Consider the following 15259-nt stretch of genomic DNA (forward strand, 5'->3'; position numbering starts at 1 on the left):
TCCCCAGGGCGGGGCCTCTTTTCACCCCAGGGGAACAATTTGAACAATCTGCATAGAGTACCACAAGGCAATGCTACATACAAAATATGAAAGGCCTAGGTCTTGTAGTTTCAGACAAGAAGATTTTTAAAGTTTTTTCCTATATAAGTCTATGTAAAACTTGGGACCCCCGGGGCAGGGCCACTTTTCATCCCAGAGGCACAATTTGAACAATCTTCATAGAGGACCATTAGATGACGTCACATGCCAAATATCCAGGCTCAATGCTTTGCAGTTTTGGACAAGAAGATTTTTGAAGTTTTTCATTTCGGTTGCCATGGCAACCGAAGTTCTGCATGGAATGAAATTCTTTGAACAATTTTGAAAGGGGACCACCCAAGAATCATTCCTCTGAAGTTTGATGTAATTCTGCCCAGTGGTTTTCAAGAAGATTTTTTTAGAAAATATTGACGGACACACGACGGACGACTGAAACCGCATGACGCAGTGCGGCACGACTGACGACGGACACTGACCGGTCACAAAAGCTCACCATGAGCCTTTCAGGTGAGCTAAAAATAAAAAAAAAACAAGAGCTGTCTCCATAGGATGACACATGCCCCCGATGGCACTTTGAATGAATAGTTATGGCAGATGTTAGAGTTTAGGACCTTTGACCTACGGACCTGGGTCTTGCACGCGACACGTCGTCTTACTGTGGTACACATTCATGCCCAATAATTTTAAAATCCATGCATGAATGACAAAGATATGGACCGGACACGCCCATCAATGCACTATCATGAATAATGACCTTTAACATCTAAGTGTGACCTTGACCTTTAAGCTACGGACCTGGGTCTTGCGCGCGACACGTCGTCTTACTGTGGTACACATTCATGCCAAGTTATTTGAAAATCCATCCATGGTTGACAAAGATATGGACCAGACATGAATGCAGTATCATGAAAAATGACCTTTAACGTCTAAGTGTGACCTTGACCTTTGAGCTACGGACCTGGGTCTTGCGCGTGACACGTCGTCTTATTGTGGTACACACTCATGCCAAGTTATTTGAAAATCCATCCATCGATGACAAAGATATGGACCGGACACGAAAATTGTGGACTGACAGACCGACAGACGGTTCAAAAACTATATGCCTCCCTTCGGGGGCATAAAAAATTCCGACCTACCTACCCTACTTTTTTTGAGCATGTTACCTGAAACAAAGAATTTTTTTAAGCATAAGCTAAATGAGTATGGCTATGGGCAGAATAGCCAGAATGATGGGCAGAATGCACCTTAACATGCTTTTAGCCATGTCCTGTGATATTAGATCTATCTAGTGGTCTTTATAGCTTATAGGTAGAATTTGGAAAGAAATTTGAATAGCATAATATAATGAAGATACAAATGGTCACAGTGTAAGAGAAGGGAAGTAACTCAGAGTGGATCACGGGCACGGTCATGGTGTCAACTTCACACGATCAGTTCTTGCTAAGGAAACTAACGTATAAATATTATTAAATGATTATGAATTGGTGTGAGAGAGTGTGTTTCCTGTGTACAATTAAATTTCTAGAACTCTGGAAACGAAAGTGTTACCTGAAAGAATTGAAAATAAATAAAATATTCCCCGTCCCACCCGGCAGCTAAAAGAAAACTAACACGATCGTATTATGACGTCATACCATATATGACTTAATTAATAAATACGTCACATTTATTAAGCAAGTGCGTCTTTGACGTTTTGGCGGTAAATTGTTTGGCCGCTTAAGTACCTCAACAGCGCTCAATGGCCGCTTGGAGATGAACAAGTAGAAATTTTTAATTATTTTAATATAAAATAATGAACGTAAGTCAGCGGTTGCAGGTCGTTAGATGAAAAAGATCAAAAGACTAAAGAACAGTTGGTATGAATACATGATTACAGTCTTCATTTATTTCGTGAAAAAACGTAAAACGAATTTGTAGTATTTTCGGACGTTTAAATTCCGGATACTGTTGAAAAATTCAAAATCTGTTGCATATAATATGTTCAGACATGTTTAATCTGTTTTCCTCTGGCCTCTCATTCATGACATTAAATGATGGTTGGGATATATATGTTATTATCGCATAGTGCGGCAATTTTCCTTTGATCTTTGCAGCATGTTATACATAGTAACACACATTATTACTACAAAACTGTGCTGATATCTTACAAAACTGTTGCGATATATATCAACACGGAAATCTCTATGGAGTTTCATAAGAAAAAAAGTGTTCCAATATATATCAGCACAGTTAAACTGTTCCGATATATATCGGAACACTTTTTCTCTATTGAGGTCCTATCAAGGGAGTATAATTTTTTCCTTTCAAAGAAAAGATGATTTTAGCTCCAATTTACAGTTCACAGAGAAAGAATTGTCACAAACACCTACTTTAATAAAGTAAAAGAATAAATAAACTAGAATATTTCAAAAACTTCATAGTTATTGCCAAATTCAGAAATACATGAAATATATGAAATTCTGAGATTTCTCAAATGTTTCTTTTTCTTTGATTTTTTTTACAAACAAAACAACAAGTTTTACAATATGTCTGGCCAAAATGAAATGCAAAGATTTAAAACCAATGCAGAAATTTGTTGGGTACTTTTATCTGGGGAACACATTTTCTAAAACAGAAGTTTTAGTGTTTCAGTCAGCGAGGCGCAGAAAGGGAATCAAAATAGTAAAAATAATAATAAACAAATTTAAATGAAAATAATATATAAGTTTTAATGATAAACTATGCGATAAAACAGTTATAATATGTAATGCTCGTGTGTTACCAGGATATATCAGAGCTAGGGGTACATCTCGTTATTTTTCTCTTCACATATATATCTGTCTCGGCCTACCGGCCTCGATGATATGTGCAGAGAAAAATATCCTCGATGTACCCCTAGCTCTGATATATCCTGGTAACACACTCTCACACATACTATAACTATTACTTACAAAACAGTTTAAAACACAACTTCCAACCAGTATGAACAGAGTATGGACCAAAGAGGGTGTCAGACTGTTCCTCCCAAGACTTTTCCTCCAAAGTCTGGCATATGAAGACTTTTCACCCCCTATTTGTTTTTATTATTAAATATTTTTTTTTGGGGGGAGGGGGTTGTATAGTTATGAATAATTTCATTTAGGCGTAAAAAAAAAAATGTTTGTTTCCGGTATCCCGACCTACCCTAAATTTTTGGCCCGACCCTAAATGTTTTTATGGCCTTGGAGAATATTTTTTTCAACTTTTTAACAAAAGGATGCAAAACTGCATTTTTTATGTTTTAAACATGGCCAGTGATGTTAGAAATCAACTTACTGATGCTCTAAAGGCATAACCCCCTTATTTGTAATCATTTTTTGACAAAAAAGTAATTTCCGCAAAGTCTCCCTTAATAAAAAAAATTTCCAAAAAAAAAATTTCCGACCTACCTACCCTAATTTTTTCGAGCATGTTACCGGAAACAAAGAATTTTTTTTTTAGGCCTTAGTTCAGGGGTCACGCTGTCGATCGCCACTTTATCCATTTGCGACAAAAAATTAAATGTGGCTCCAAAATTTTCCAGTTGGCGAAAATGGCCCGAAGCTATGTCTGTCTGCAAAACTACGAATATTGCCAGTTTTACGAACCAAAAAGTGTGAAAAATCGATAATCTGTGTAGACACAACATCCGTTATTGAAAGGGAGGGAGCTAATTTGCAATTTTTTTATTTGATCAGGCAGTTAATTGGCGATAATTAGATAATTGAATTACAAACTAGATAATTATAATCATCATTTTGTGCACTTGATATGATTTTATGAGCAGTCGGTCGTTAGACAAATTTCCTATGATTGCCGAGGGTTAGTTTGGGCAAAAACAAATAAAAATGCTTTAGACAAGCAGAAATTGTAAGTATTGAATAGCTATGATGATCAGGGTTCGACACTAACGGTGTCCCGGGGACCCGAGGATTCCAAATTTTTTAAAAGCTGGGATTCCGGCTGGATACCTATTTTTTTTGTCGATGATATCCAAAAAGTAAAAGATAAATACCTGTTTGAAAAATATTTTAACCCTTTCCCACATCGATACGTTTATCACCGTATCTATCGATTACCAAACAGAAACGTATTGACCCGTGTCTATCGGTTACCCGATAGAAACGTATAATACCGATTAACGGCCATTTGAACAGAATCGTTTTATCCCGTGTCTCATAATCAATCGCTTTATTTTCGTTCTTTTCCTTAAGAAACAAATTCCAGATGTTTACTATTGAACTCAAAATAATGGGATTTCGTCATCATTATTTACGTACAAGATCATGTGGTTACTATTTAAATATATCGAGTACTTTGCAAAGAAAGACACTGGGGTTTTTTCCTACATGTGCAAGACGCTACGTCATGGAAAATTACTGAGCAAAATGCTTGCAACTGGCCGGTTCGCGGGACTTTCCTCGTTCTAAAAATAACAACCATTTCACATCTAAGTATTTTTAAATGTGTTAGGTCATGAAGGTCACGTGTGATACATGCAGGTAATTTGTGTTTACGATGGCTTGGAATTTATGGCCTTACGTAACGGGAAGTGTTAATCAAAACAGAAGGACCGCGGCCTCCAAATACTTTATGACACCCCAAGAGGGATCCCAAAGCCTGAGGAGGACCCCCAGGTTTAAAAAGTAGAGATTCCTTTGGGAACCTTGTTCAGATAAGTTAGTGTCTAACCCTGATGATAGAAAAGCAATAAAACATAGGTATTTTAGCAAATATTTAATTCTAACTTACGTTTTCCGAATTTGTCACCCATTTTCGCGACCGTGATTTTCGTATATTTCTGTCATTTTTGACGAGATTTTTTTAGTGCAATCTTAATAAAAAGTCTACATTTAAGAAAAATATGACAACTGTTGTAAAAGGAGCTCTCATTTTGAAGTATTTTTCGAGAATAAAACATGCGAACACATCGAACCCCACCCACTTATAGGCAATGTGCAAAATAAGACACTGTTTATTTTCAAACATTTTTTTTTTCTTTTTTGACATCTTTATTTCAAATGTGATTTTCAGAATTTTTTATTACATGTAAATGGCAGATGTTTATAAAGATGATAATTTTAGAAAGAAACACAAATTGATTTTTTAAATAGCTTTTTAAAGGGTTAATTACTAAGAAATATGTAATAACTACATTAATTTCTTGAGTACTGGTAGTATGAGTACTTTGGTACATATAATGTAGTCCTACAAGAACGTCAATGCTATGCGCTTCGCCGTTGTTGGCCTCATAATTTTATCTTCGGAAAAAGCAGTGGCTCAGAGAAAAAAATTCCCAGTGTGACCCCTGTTAGTTAATACATTAAAAAAAGTATTTTATGATGTTTGTTAGTAGAGATGACCATAAACTTTGTTTGATGTTCAGTGATTGAAAAAAAATAAAAGTACTTTTGATAATAGTAACTACAAAGTAAAATATTTCATTGATGTTAAAATTAGCCTTGTTGTTCAAGGTTTGAAAGTTTGCTATCAATTAACAGTGTTGTGACATAAAAAAAATACATTGCTAAAAGCCGCTATCAAATAATTTACATCATAGTATAGAAATATATAAATAAAATTTTGTACAATAAATTATCAATGGTAAAAAATAAGATTGAATAAAAAAAATGACCCATTTGTCTTGTTTGTTATATTGTGAGAAAATAAATTATATAAGTAAATCAAGTGTTAGAAGATTAATGATTTGGATGATTAAAACAAAGTTTGGGGATTTTCAGACTTTCATTAATTTTGTCCAAATATTATGCTGATTTTTTATAGGAAATAAGCAATATATCTATTGTGGAAAAAATGTTGTATTAAAATTGTATATATCGCACATCGTTTGTTGTCGACAACTTAATTGTTAGTTTTTGTTATCCTTTATAGGCAAGTGATGCAAGATAAATTAAGTCTATCAACCGTTAATTAATTGGCAGCATTCTCTTGCATGTTTTAGTATATTTTGTCCTTAAAATGATAAACTGTACATGTTCAAGTTATATCAATAAATTGAAATAATAACAAATTCTCGAATATCTAATAAGTCGAAATAGTTTGATGAATCTTGTTACATAACAGCAAAAAATAATTTCAAGAAAGCAAGAAATACATTTGTGAAAGACAAAAATGAGAGAAATAGAATTAATTTTACAAGCATGCGAACTAAGTATAATAGAATAAGAAAAAAAAGATAAATATGCTAAGCTGCTGGTTCCGTTTACTGAATTCGAATGAAAACTCACTACAAAACAGAATTTATCATATGCAGTGCAACGATGCAAACAATAACATTACTGTACATATAATAATTCAAACTGGGCGTTTCAAATAAAAGTGCTGTTAGAAAACCTGGGATTGTCGGATATATGGATAGGTCAAGATAGCAACAGTAATTCTTTTCTACAGAGAATATTGGACAATTATTATCAAACTTGATATGCTAACATTAACAATTCTCAACGATTACTCTCTTATAGTAGATTTAAACATTCCTTTAATCTTGAAAAATACTTAAATATAATTGAAGAAAAAAATTTCTATCTCTTAGTAGATTTAGATTATCATAACATAATTTTGAAATAGTAAGAGGTAGATATAACAACACGGATCAAAATGATATAAAATGTAAATTTTGTAATCTTAGTTCATAGAAAATGAATATCACTTTCTTCTTGTATGTCCGTTGTATAAAGAATTATGAAGAAAATGTTTAAAACCATATTACTGTAGATGGCCCGCTCTGTAAATCTGATGTCTACGGAAAATAGGAAGGAATTACTGAATCTGTCAAAATTCATTTATTTTGCAAATAAACTTAGACAAGATATTGAAAGTTAGTTTCATTTTTGAAGCAACATCATTTTTGAGTGAGTATAATTTTTTTTGTTTTTTGATTTCCATAAGATCAGTCAAGGTTTAGATTAATTAAAGTTTAATATACTGTAGGTTAGCCAGTTAATCCATTTGTATTTTAACACTTATTCCTGTCAATCAAAAGGTGTTGATTAAATCACAACACCTATGAAGAGTTTAAAATATTGACAATTTCTGTCAAGCAAAAGGTGTTGATTAAACACAATACCTATGAAGAGTTTAAAATATTGACCTACAATGAAATGAATGGCTTTCAAATTGTAATATTAGTTTATTTATTTATTTATTTCAGTCTCGTCAGCATACATAAATAACATCACAGTACATACATGTATTACATATAATAACATTAAACATATTGAATGCTGCCACTCAATACTGAGTTACCTGAGACTATATATCTTGTTAAATATATAAAAATATATCATAAAAATAAATTCCACATCATATTGCACTTATAAATAACCATATTACATGTTATCACAATTGGGCTATCATTATGATACTAAAGGATAAACATATACCCTCTAATTCTAACCCCTAGTTAATATTTACATCTACTATTGTAATCTAAATCTACTCATATTTTTCATAATTATATTACATAATTAAAACTTGAATCGATTTGAATAACATAGAAAACAAAATTAATCATTAAAAAGTCTCAACAAATTTACATTTAAAAAGATCAATTGATTAAGTTGACTACATATATGATACCCTAAATTCAGTGTATAGTTTGTAGAATTATGGTCCGTAAAGTAACAAATTATCTTCATAAATGCCCTAACAACCTATACAAAATATATAAAAAAGATTTTAAATATCAAATAACAAAATATTTCACAATATTTTCAGTATATTAAAAATTGGGGGTGAAAAGTCTAGGGTTTGTAAAATTGGGGGTGAAAAGTCTTGGGAGGAAATGTCTTGGGGGTGAAATGTCTAGGGGAGGAAAAGTCTTGGGGGTGAAACGTCTGGAATTCGACCAAAGAGCTATAAACAGGCTGGTAACATTGCCCGATCGGGCTTACTACACAAAAAGTAATATTTCTTGAAAACTTATGAAGTTATTTTTTTCAAACTTGGTCCATTTATTACGCATAACAAATTACACAAATTAGAATAAAAATAACTTGGTTGCCTTCAGTTTTGGTAGAATTATTTCCTCTTTTCAGATTTTTATGACGCATAATCTTTGAAGTTCAAAAAAATATGTTCTAACGCTAAGTTTAAAACAGAAAAGGGTTCAATGGCTTTCTAATGCTTTAAATTATTGCGCTAGTACATGAATGTTTACATTTTACTCTGCTTTCACTTACAACATTATAGAGAAATGTTAGTTTTAAAAAAATTGCTCATACATCTGCACTAGAAACGAAGTATTAACCCTAAATATATAGAATAAAGGTATTGGCGCACAAGTTTGGAGCAGTAGAAAGCCATTGAACCTTTTCTGTTTTAAACATTGCATTAAAACATAACTATTTTGGACTTCAAAAATTATGCATCATAAAAATCTGAAAAAGGGAAGTAATTCTAACAAAACTGAAGGCAACAAAGTTACTTCTATCTTGATAAGCATCATATGTTATGCTTAATAAATGGACCAAGTTTGAAAGAAATACCTTTATTATTTTTCAAGAAATATCACTTTTTATGTCGTAAGCCCGATCGGGCAATGTTACCAGCCTGTTTAACTTTAAGGCCTCCGGTGTTGAGGTCTGTCCACAAACTCGACCCACCGGCGAGTGATTTTTAAGTCCTAAGTAAGTTAGTAACTTTACCAAAATTCAAGAAAAAAATTAAAACCCGTGAGAGAAAATACCAAGGTCCTACGGGCTGGAACCCCGGACCTCTTGATCCATCAAGGATATAACACTCAGACCCTATTAGCCATTTGGGCTCCTTGCAAGCAAATTCTAGGGGCCCAGCCTAAAAGTTAGGGGCCCAGCAATTATTAGCGGAAAAATATACTAACAGTGGTTTAGATCTACATACTTAAAAATAAGTCTTGTAATTTGCTTCCTGCCAAAATAATCAAAATCTTAAATATAAATACTGAACACTCATCAAACTCATATTGAAAGAGGAAATTTATAATCAACCAGTGCATGACATGTTCTAAACATAGGACACAGCCTCTCAAACACGGATGCACTTACTTTAAAGTTAAAGTTTGAATGATTTTTGCAGCACTAGAGGATTTGGGTTATTTATGGGCATTTTGATAGAGGCTGCACGCTTATGGACATCTGAATTCTAGTATTTTGTTACATTGTCGAGTTACAGGACTTGTACAAAAAGTACAAACCATGTTGCGGTCGGTGTTCTAAGCAGCCACAGTCTGTTAACAGTCCATTTTTCATTAAAAGTCCTCATTGGCCTTTAGGTCTTTTCATAATCCTGATAATATTTCCTTTTGTCGCCGTGACCGCCCATTCTAAGCTCTTTAACAGCCTTCAATAAACCTCTACTATCTAGTGTTGTATTTCTATGGGCACAGCCATTGTTAGAGATGGAGTAAATGATCCGCGTATGCCGATTGGTCGTAGTATTATATCGGTAATTTTAATTGGTCGATTTAAGTGACATCGTGCATATTAATATGACAATCTCAGAAAAACGCAGAATATTGACATTAGGATAATCCAAAGCCATTCGCCGGCTGGGCGACTATCTTAGAAAATTGACTTGACCAGCTTCAAATCTGGTCGCACTGGGCGAGTGTTAATTTATATCCCTGTCCATAGGCGGACACTCTAACCATTCACCAAAGAGTTAACCCAACAGCTAAGGCTGTTGGAAGTGGCCTATAAACCTACTGTCACTACAAAATGTTCTGAATTACCTTGAGATAAACGCTAATCTGTGCGTCAGTAAATGCTTAAAAATTCAATTGTAACACTTAAGATTTTCTTTTATATAAACAAAGAATGATGATACTGTGTATTGTCTTGTCAGAACATACATTATGCCTAAAACAATCAACCTCTGATAGTGCACATGGATGTTTTTATCTGTACTGTATATAGAAACTTTTAAAACACATTGTACAAACTTTTCTTTCACTGCCACGCGCTTGTACGAGGATACACCAGTAGGTGTCTGTACAATATTGGAAGAAGAAAAACAGGATTCCAGAGTATCCCTTCCTGGTGTAATTCGAACATGTTAGAGTGGAAATAGATTTTAGTTTTGCTTGCTTTGTTGGCAAATAAAACAGCTAGGTTTTTTCATTCAGATGAGTCGTAATTAATCACTCAGTCCTTAAGCCTTCGTGATAAGATTACTACACATGCATCTGAACTCAAAACTGTGTTTTATTTGCCAACAAAGCATGTAAAACTAAAATTAATATTTCCCAATCATACAACGATAATGATTAACAGGTGCATATTAGACTGTGATTATAATTCTTATTGATTCTTTATTATAATAAAAACATGCACTGTCAGCCAGTCCAGATAAAGATATTTTATCTGAGTTGATGTTATTATCATCACTGTTTTTTTTTCTGTACAGTCTCTAAGCATCAACTTCCAAACAAACCAGTGAGTTTTAAACATCTATTGTTTATTTGGAAAGCGACTGGATGGTGGAGATGACAAAAAAGGAAAAATGTAGGGCTGTCATTGATTGGGTCTTAGGCATATCGACGATACCAATATATCAGAAGACAAATATCGACGATACATTGATATATCGATTATTAAGTTAGATTAACAACTTATTTGTTCATATGCATACTATATACCTTCCTGTAAATGCTATTTTTAGTTTTACTGCCTACTTTATATATTCCTGTTTGATTGTGTTGTATTTGTATTTATGAAATAAAAGAAATAAATAAAAATTAATAAAATCTTTCATTTTTATTTTGCCTTCACTTCTCTTTTGCATTTATCCAAATTTACAACTTTGTGAACTCAAGTTGTTTTTGAGGGTCCAAGTGTTTATCTGGATAGTTTTTTCTCTCTGTAAAATATCGATTTTTGAAAATGGGAATCGATAATCGATCGACAAAAATATATCATTGATACATCGATATTGTTTCTATCGATGGCAGCCCTAGAAAAATGTCTTGCCAAAGAAAAGAAAATATAAGCAAAACTAATATGATTAAACAAAAAGAAAACAGAGTGCACAAGAGAATATTTGTCTACTGTGTGTTATATTTGCAATTTGTTTATTGTTCATAATACTTCTTTCATAAAAGTGACAGACTGAGTATTAAAAAGAAGTCATTAAGATAGTTGTTATTTTGTTAGGGCGACTGACTGTTCACTTAGAGCGAGTTTATTTTACTGGCTACTACAGTCCTGCAGGGCGAGTAGTGAGAAAATTTTATTTTGCACCCCTGACAAAATTGTGCTGGCACTATCATAATTGCAACAATCACTCGCCCTGGACAAATTGCTGAAGTTATATAATTGCATGGTTTAACTGCTCTCCGAGTATGTTTTTTCAAAAGCTGCACAGAGCTTAATCAAGAGAACACAAACTGATGTCATTTAAGCTTGCCTTGTAAATCATTTGGCTTATTTGGATTGTTTATTTTAATTATGATTTGGTTTTTGTAGTTACAATCCCTTGTCAGAAATAATCACGCTGTCCCGAACTGGCCAGGCTGAGTATTATTTGGACTAATGCATGTTATGAATTTGAAAAACAGACAAAACACTGTCAGCTTAAAGGGTAATTTAGTTTGCAATAGTCTGAACACACAGGCAGGATTGCCAGTTGTAATATACAAGTATTGATTGAAAGTACTGTGAAGTCATTTAAATTCGCTGACATGAAATTTTGCACAAACTTGAAAAAGGACTGTTTTGCGCGGGCTTTAATTCGCGCATTTTCAGTTTTAGTAATGAAAAAATATAATTAAAAAATAATAATAGTGCTGTCTTAAATTCGCGCATCGGTCCTAGTGCGAAATACACGAAAACTCGTCGTACGCAAATAAAAATGATTTCACAGTATTTGCCAAAGGTACAAATTAAAAATTGGGCCAGGAGTTTGTCCTGAGAGTAAAAACAAATGGAAGTAGATAAAACTTGGAAATCACACTTAATCATTGGGATTAAATTGTGTTGACTGACTCGGCCACGAAAATGGTAAGAATGAGTAGTCCCGTCGTGAATATTTATGATTTCAAAGTGTTAAGCCTGTTTTTGACTTGATACTTTAACCTTTTAACATTTAAAACACACTAACTATTGGAGTTTACTTTTACTTAAATCAGAATGTTGCATACACAGTTATATTTTTCCTGTTTGTGTATTTTCAGAACATACTAGAACTATGGACAAGACTGCACAAAAGAGATCTCTGAAGAGAAAGCACCAGACACCATTTAAATCACCAGTATGACCCTTTCTTTAAATAAAAAAAATACAATGCTCGAAAGAAACTGTCAGTAATATGACTTTATGAAATGGAAAGAAATTCCATCAGACAGTTGTGCTCCATTCAGCGAAATGCTGCAGAATATGCATAAAAAATTTGAAAAATTTATAAGGATAATATTTATTGTAACACATCTTATTTTCATATTTTGTGAATCTGGTACAGCCAAGTTCACATTTATATTCTTTTCTTCATACGGTTTCACTAAATATTGTTGACTAGAGGATACATTTTAGAGTGCATAATTATCTCTTCTTTTTTCATAAAATTTGATCATCTTGATTTAATGTCAAAGTGCAGATCGAATTTTTATGATGAAAATTCATGCCTTTACAGTATTTTGTGAGGATATGAATTCATGGATTTCAGTCTTTGATTTTGTGTATTCATTGGAATTTAATTTCGTGAAATCCATGAAATCTTTCCCCTACAAATATTAATGATTTCAAAATATATTGCTTAGTAATTGAAGCCATGTTATTGTATTTCTGAAGTTCCAGAAAGATTCTGCCAGTAGAGTGACGGGGAATGATCAACAAACAGTAGAGCAGGTGAAAGAGAAGTTAAGCGTCATCAACAAAGAGATAGAGGAGTTGAAATCTCAGTAAGTATCTAGCAGCCATTGGTTTTCTTAGCCTGTACATGCATGGAGCCTGGAGAAAGGGCTTCTTCAAATAATGCCAAAGTAAAAATGTTAATCGTGATTTTCTCAAAATGGAGTTGCAGGAAATTTTGCCGTAAAATTTCAAGTTCGTCTTTAGTATTTACAAAGATAAAGCCTTGTAACTTGCATACCATTTATCATTCAGGATTTGCTTTTAAGGCTGACTTTGAATTACTTGCCTCTCGCTGCTATGGGTAGTGAAACCTCGCTTGGAGCGTAGAATTCTTCCCTTCGTGCTCGGAAACCGCAAAAGGTTTGTGATTCTGCACAGGTGCCCAGTCAAGCCTTGAACAGTGCTCAAAGGGGTATCAGCGGTTTTTTTCCACCATCAAATTTGAAAGCCACTGAATGACCTATAATTCCTATTGGTATAACTTTAAAACTGAACAAAAAAAGATTTCGGATTTCAGATACAAACAAGAAACACCCTTGAAGTCTTGCCCCATGATCATGGCAAGAAATTTGCCATATACCTAACCTAAAATGTGTTGGTATAAACTGTAAAATCATTTTATTTCATGGGCACAAAGTGAATTTTGAACATTTTGTCATGCATTGCTTTATTAATGATTTATATTTACAGGGGTCTGAAGGAGGAGGAGTTACACACACACATTGATAAACTGCACGAGTACAATGAGATAAAAGATATAGGGCAACTTGTTCTAGGGAGACTTGGTCAGTAGATACTTTCAAATCTTTTAACCCTTATAATGCTGGACACGACCGAGTCTGCCTTTTGCAACCAGTGTAGAGCATGATCAGCCTGCAAATCCATGCAGTCTGTTCAAGATCTGCACTGTCTGCCATTGCAGTAAGCATCTTTTTGGTAAGCACCTCTTTAAACAGTTAATGGTACCGTCCAAATGTTCATTATAGAAATTTAGCAGTGTTAGGTTTAATTTTGTGGGCATGAAATTCGGTGGTTTTGCCAAATTGGCTATTTCATGGGGTTAAAAAGTCATGGATTTTGACACTTTAACTTAAAAAGAATGGGTATTTGTTGCTATAAAGTTGGATTTAATTTCATGAATTGGCTCCACATGACATTTTGAAAAATTGTCTCAGTAGTATGTAGGTCGATGTGATAAGCCCTTTTATACACCCATGAAATTGGACTTCTGTTTGGCTTCCACAAAAGTTGTCCACTTTCTAAGTTGAGCAATATTTGGTCAAAATATTCCATGGCAGCATATTTTGGCCAGGTTTGATAACCAGCAGGAAAGTTTCAAATGCTTGTGTGCCAAGGCGCTTGAGTTAGTCAAAGTTGTATACATTGACTGTCAGCTGGTCATATCTGGTGTTCACCAAAATAGAAAAGAATGTTGCCAGGCATAATATCTCAGCCATCTTTGATAACCAGCCAGGTAATTTTAGAGTTATGGCAATTGACTTACTCAAAATGTCAAAAGTTATTGAGGAGACGCTTTCACTTTTCACAATTTTGATCAATTAAAGGGTCATAACTCTGGACAAAGTAATCAAACTAGCATGTTATCTCATTTGACCTTGATTTTAAAGAGATTTATAAACATTCTGTATAAGTCTGGTAAGGTTCCAAGAATTTTTTTCTAGCAATTGAGCTGACAGCATTTTATTTAATCTCGGCCATACTTTCACCCTACACTCATAGTACAGTAAGGAGAATGCAGGTCTAGGGATCAAGGGATGACGAGTTTGACTCTTGGGTGAGGCATATGAAATTTAATTATTTTCAGCTGAGAAATTAAGTTCTGTTGGTTCCTCATCTGAAAGGAAGACCAGTTAATTACTCAACTTAGCATTGATATTACTCTGAAGTAATTACTTTTTGTGGGGAACTAATTTTCATTGAGTTGTGGTTTTGACAAAGCAGTAAAATTCCCACATGACATCAGGAGTTCTAACTGACCAATCAGAGAGCTGCATTTTTAAGTACTTTCCAGTTTCTGCTTGGGTAAAACGAAGTATTTTTACAATGAACCTACAGTAACTTCAGAAATTATAAATATAGAACTTTTTCAGAAATTAAATTAGATTTTTGTCTGCACATGCACAAGACAATGCTGCAAACTACAAAATTTCGAAGTCTCATTGAATATTATATAAATTTAATACTTTGGTTTTATTTTAAAGTTTGAGTTTTTTCACAAGGAGTCTATGATAAAGTCTGAATGAAATGTAATCGTTACCCAAGTGAAATTAGTACCATTCCACAATGTTTCGGACTGTTAAAACTAGGAATTGTGTTCAAAGGTCAAATCCACAAATTCATATCCCCACAAAATAGTG

General features: G+C 33.7%; 2 protein-coding genes across 3 annotated transcripts in view; one reads left to right on the forward strand and one right to left on the reverse strand.

Moving 5' to 3' along the window:
• Window positions 1-15259, reverse strand: part of LOC123552618 (cyclic AMP-dependent transcription factor ATF-6 alpha-like) — a 69518-nt gene that overhangs the window by 52909 nt on the left and 1350 nt on the right. The window lies entirely within an intron of this gene.
• On the forward strand, window positions 1764-14591 carry LOC123552627 (DNA repair protein SWI5 homolog). 2 transcript variants are annotated; one of them, XM_053525173.1, is made up of 4 exons: window positions 1764-1895; window positions 12206-12282; window positions 12819-12928; window positions 13572-13815. In XM_053525173.1, the coding sequence occupies exons 2-4, from the start codon at window positions 12220-12222 to the stop codon at window positions 13672-13674; spliced, it is 276 nt and encodes a 91-aa protein (XP_053381148.1). In that variant the 5' UTR covers window positions 1764-1895; window positions 12206-12219; the 3' UTR covers window positions 13675-13815. The 2 variants fall into 2 exon arrangements, with proteins under 2 accessions (XP_053381148.1, XP_053381149.1); XM_053525174.1 differs by having other exon boundaries at window positions 1816-1837; window positions 13572-14591.

Source organism: Mercenaria mercenaria, chromosome 15, assembly GCF_021730395.1.
Source record: "Mercenaria mercenaria strain notata chromosome 15, MADL_Memer_1, whole genome shotgun sequence".
Lineage (NCBI taxonomy): Eukaryota > Metazoa > Mollusca > Bivalvia > Venerida > Veneridae > Mercenaria > Mercenaria mercenaria.

Bases quoted from the DNA above. Each gene is read 5' to 3' on its own strand.
- LOC123552627 (XM_053525173.1), top strand. From the start codon at position 12,220: ATGGACAAGACTGCACAAAAGAGATCTCTGAAGAGAAAGCACCAGACA. The intron at 12,283-12,818 runs GTATGACCCTTT...GTATTTCTGAAG, and splicing joins AGACACCATTTAAATCACCA to TTCCAGAAAGATTCTGCCAG. The intron at 12,929-13,571 runs GTAAGTATCTAG...TTATATTTACAG, and splicing joins ATAGAGGAGTTGAAATCTCA to GGGTCTGAAGGAGGAGGAGT.